General features: G+C 47.3%; 1 protein-coding gene across 1 annotated transcript; it reads right to left on the reverse strand.

The window, feature by feature from the left end:
* Positions 1 to 2,463: 2,463 nt before the first annotated feature.
* Positions 2,464 to 4,246, reverse strand: LOC307096560 (melanoma antigen preferentially expressed in tumors-like; the record flags this gene model as incomplete). The annotated part of the gene is given in 4 exon segments (XM_079766204.1): positions 2,464 to 2,556; positions 2,560 to 2,574; positions 2,578 to 3,059; positions 4,150 to 4,246. Coding segments are annotated over 3 exon segments (564 nt in total). The 5' UTR covers positions 3,034 to 3,059; positions 4,150 to 4,246.
* Between the last annotated feature and the right edge of the window lie 245 nt (positions 4,247 to 4,491).

A 4,491-nucleotide genomic window follows, 5' to 3' on the forward strand; every position in this document is an offset into this window, starting at 1 on the left:
GTTACTCTCTTTCTAATTTTTATGTTGCAAGGTTAGATAACTTATTACCACTTAGGATTGCTATTTCTTTGATGATTTTTTTCTTTAGAGGGTTTATCCAGTGGTGTCATGGGGTATTAAAGGCCCCTACTATGAATGTATTGCTAGCGATTTTTCCCTTGATGTCTTCCAGAAATTGTTTTATGTATTTGGGTGCTCCTGTATTGGCTTCATATATGTTTACCAGAGTTATATCTTCTTGTTGAAATGCTCCCTTTAGTATTATAAACTTTCATTCCTTATTTCTTGTTATGGCCTTTACTTTGAGGTGCATTTTGTCAGATATAAGTATTACAACCCCGGTTTTTCTCTATTTCTGTTGCAGGAATTTTTTTTCCATCCCTTCACTATCATTCTGTGTGAATCCTTTGTTCTGAGGTGGGTCTCTTGCAGACAGCAACTATATGGTTCATGTTTTTTTGTTTTGTTTTGTTTTGTTTTAACCATTCAGTTACCTTATGTTTTTTGATTGGAGCATTTAATGCATTTACATTTATTTTTTTAAATATATTTTATTGATTTTTTTAAATTTTTTTTACAGAGAGGAAGGGAGAAGGATAGAGAGTTAGAAACATCGATGAGAGAGAAACATCGATCAGCTGCCTCCTTCACATGCCCCACTGGGGATGTGCCCACAACCAAGGTACAGAGTGGTTAGGGGCAATCAGGAAGGCAGGCAGGCAAGAAGTTGGGAGCCAGCAGTCCTGGATTGTGAGAGGAATGTCCGACTGCCCATTTAGGCCTGATCCTGGTGGGATCGGGCCTAAACGGGCAGTCGGACATCCCTCCAGGAATCCCAGATTGGAGAGGATACAGGCTGGGCTGAGGGACAACCCCCCGCCGTGCACGAATTTTGTGCACCGGGTTTCTAGTTAATAATAAATATACTTAAGAAATGGTAATATATGCTCCAAAGCTGATGGGCCCAAACTAGAAGAGGGGAAGGAAGAAGAACATAAAGTAACGGCAATAAAAAGAATGAAGGGCCAGGTGCTACATGTGGCAAGCTAGGAAGCTGCTTAAACCCAGCAGAGAGCAGCAAGCACGTGAGTGGCTGGCACTGACTGAGAGGCAGTAGAAGGCGTAAAAACAGGACTGACTTCCTTCAGTGAGACTAGACGCACAAATGGAGCCCTGCTGCTGGGCCTGGGTGTGTGGTCTTCTCCCCAGGTGTTCCTCTGGCAGGCCACTCATTGTGAGCCAAAAAGACAGCCCTGGGCCAGAATGCAGTGGCTTGTGGGCAGAGAGCCTGTTTCTTACTGGACAGCTGACTGTCCGTTGATTATGGGATCCAAACCGCATAGTATGACATCTCCATTTCACTTTGTTGTATTGCCCCTCGGGGTGGCCCTCCATACACTACACCCAGCTCCCCAAAGTGACCTTCACCTGTGTCCACCTAACTGCTCTTCCAGAACTGGCTTGGGGTTGGTCACTCTTCAGACCCAAAACCCAGGGACTGTCACTGGCTCAGAGTTGGTTTACCACCTCCTTGAGGGATGGGAAGGAGGGTCATGGGGGGAGAGTCTTCTCACATTATGACCTAGCCTCCACAAAGGGTTTCATATTCTTAGTATGGGACACGGATACTAAGCAAAGGTTTATGCCAGCTTAATGTTGTGCTGAAAGGAATGTAACTGTTTTTACTGGCCACAAGTATTGGACTGCAAGCAGGGACTGGATCCAAGGGGATGGCAGGTATAGCTTTGTGAGTTCAGGCCTCTGACTAGCTGGCAGGATGATGTCCCTTTCAGTACTGGGGTCTGACTTGTGCACAGGGAAGCTCTACCATGGAGCGGCCAAAGGCCAGTGATGTAGGCTCCCAGTGGGGAGAAGTGTTTGAGTCATGGCTGCTAGGAAGTTGTAGTTCAGTGGTGATCACGGGAAGCCACTTGTTCCAGTCCCTGTGGATGCACCTTCTGTGGGCTTAACCACTGAACAGGAACAGAGGTAAGGGAGGAGGTACTTGTGCCCCAGAAAGAACCACCAAACCGAATAGATAAATGGTGATGTGATCTACTGGAGCCAACCTCACCCAGCCTAGTGTCTGTGCATCACAGATGCTCATGCCCTCTTATTTAACCAGTAACTGCAGATGGGAGAATCAGGTTAACATATCATAGAGGTCACCAGATAGTTAACATTCAGTTCCCTTTATTACTGTCATTTATTCACAACCTTTCAAGCAAAGGTAATCCCCGCATCTACCTCCCAAGCCAGAATCCCTCCCCCCTAGAGATTCAGGTGCATTATCTCTAACTCATTAGGACCCATCTCCCCAAAGAAACCATCTGTCCCCCTGTCAGCATTTCCCCACATCACTGAGTAGTTGTCTGAAACTGGCTGCTGGGATCCTTTAAGTGTCCAAGTGCCCAGAGTAAAGCCTATGAGACGTGTACCCAGCTAGACAGACATGTATCAGGGTCACAGAATGGGATTTGTGTTATAGAAAGTTCTACAGCCACAGGGAGGACAGGGGTAAGCACAGAAGAAGACCATGCTGGGCTGCCCCAACTCCTAGAGCATATGCTTCAACTAGGCATGCACCTGAGCAAGTCGGCCCAGGTGGACGGTGCTGCTCATTTCCTCGTAACTCTCTGAGTGGGGGGCTGAGTACAACACACAATTCAGCTTGCTCAGCACGATGGTGTGGTGAAGCAGGTCCTCCAGGATCGTCATGGAGATGGCATTTTCACAGAAGCTTAGGGACATGAGCTGAGAGCAGTGGCTCAGGGCAGGCAGGAGGTCCATGAACTTGGGGTCCATGATCGCACACTCATCCATGTCCAGGTCCTGCAGGGGGGGGGAGGCTCTCTCTAACAGAAATAGGAGGAGCCCAGAACTGAGGTTGGTCAGGTTGAGCCTCCTGAAATTCAGGACTTTAAGCTGGCTGATGTTCAGGTGATGGGAGAGATGTCTCAAGTCACATTCTAAAAGCAGGCATTTAGTGATGGACAGAGTCTCCAAAAAGTTCTTCAGGCAGCTGGGAGACATAGAGCAGTTAGGTGAGGGGGATGGACCTGGGGGGCAGAGCGTGGTGAGACGAGCCAGGCCTTAAGGTAAAGAGGCCCATTTTACCAAAGCTTAAAATTTTACAGATAATGATCAAACCCAGGATTTTGCCCAGTGAAAAGAGTCATTCAAGTCAGTGCAAATTTGAGTGGAATCCTTTCTCCATCCCTTATCTGCTCTGAGATATATTTAACTGGATGAAACCTCACACACTCCATTTGTTCATCTGTTATGTGGAGCACATCATACACCCCACCCTCATACACACAGGTGTTGTGAGCATGAATGATGGGAGGTAAAGGTGGGAGGAGCTCAGAAAGGAGCCTGACCCAATGTCTCAAGCAGGGGTCAACCAATGAATTTTAGTATTGGAGACATGACCCAAAATGCCTTCAATTTGGGCTCCCTTCCAGCCACAGCTTGGACTCCTGTCATCCTCATCTCTTAGCCCATGAGGCTACTGGCATAGTTGCCAAAAGAGCAAATCTGGACAAGGTCAAGCAACATCCAGCGGTGGTTGCCATCCTGCAGGAACTTAGATTACTGCATAGTCTACAAACTACCTATCCCTTTTCATGATTCCTCCCTCCAGAATCCTGCATTTACCAGGCATTCCCTTAGCAGGAGCCTTTGGCAAGCCTTGGCAGACAGGTGATTCGAGGCAGGTTTGGATTGAAAGGCTGCCATCACCAAATCGCTAAGTGTGGACCTTAACCCCTGAAACCTCAACTCTGATGGGCTTTCCTCTCTTCACTGCCATCCTCACTTGGTTCTATTGCATAATATTCCTTTAGACACTTCTTAGAAGGATTCCCAATCTACCATCACTGGCCCGAAACCCCCATTACTTCCATTCCCAGCAAGGAGTCTCTTTAATAGCATCTTTCTGAGTTCATACATCCTACCTTAGTCTGTGGGGGTGTTACTTGACAACATGCAAGGGGACAGAGGAGTGAACAAGACATTGACTGTATGGACCCTCTAGTGATTCAGGCTCTCTATCACTGATGATGGACAGCACATAGGAGGTCCCTTCACTGTGGACTGAAATGAGAAGTGGCTCGTGCTGGTCTGCAGAGAAACCTCACCACACCTCACCTGAGATTCTGGTCTAGGCGGCCTTTGAGGAAGGAGACAACATCCAAATAGAGCTCCTGGAGGTAGAACTGGTTGAGGAACTGAGAGGTGACCAGGCTAACATACTGCTCCTCCTGCTTCAAGGTGGTTTGAGAAGACATAAAGACGTGGGAGAGGAGGAACCTACGCAGATTGACCTTCAGGCCCAGGTAAGGAACGAACTTTCTCAGAGTGGACAGCTTCCAGGTACAATTTACCTGCAAATCCTGAACAGAGTCAAGCTGCAACATATTCAGGATAGTAATGTTTACCTTCTAAACGGCAAAAACCTTCAGCTTCTTACACAAAGGTGCAGCAAACCTC

This window comes from Cnephaeus nilssonii (assembly GCF_951640355.1).
Source record: "Cnephaeus nilssonii genome assembly, chromosome: Y".
Lineage (NCBI taxonomy): Eukaryota > Metazoa > Chordata > Mammalia > Chiroptera > Vespertilionidae > Cnephaeus > Cnephaeus nilssonii.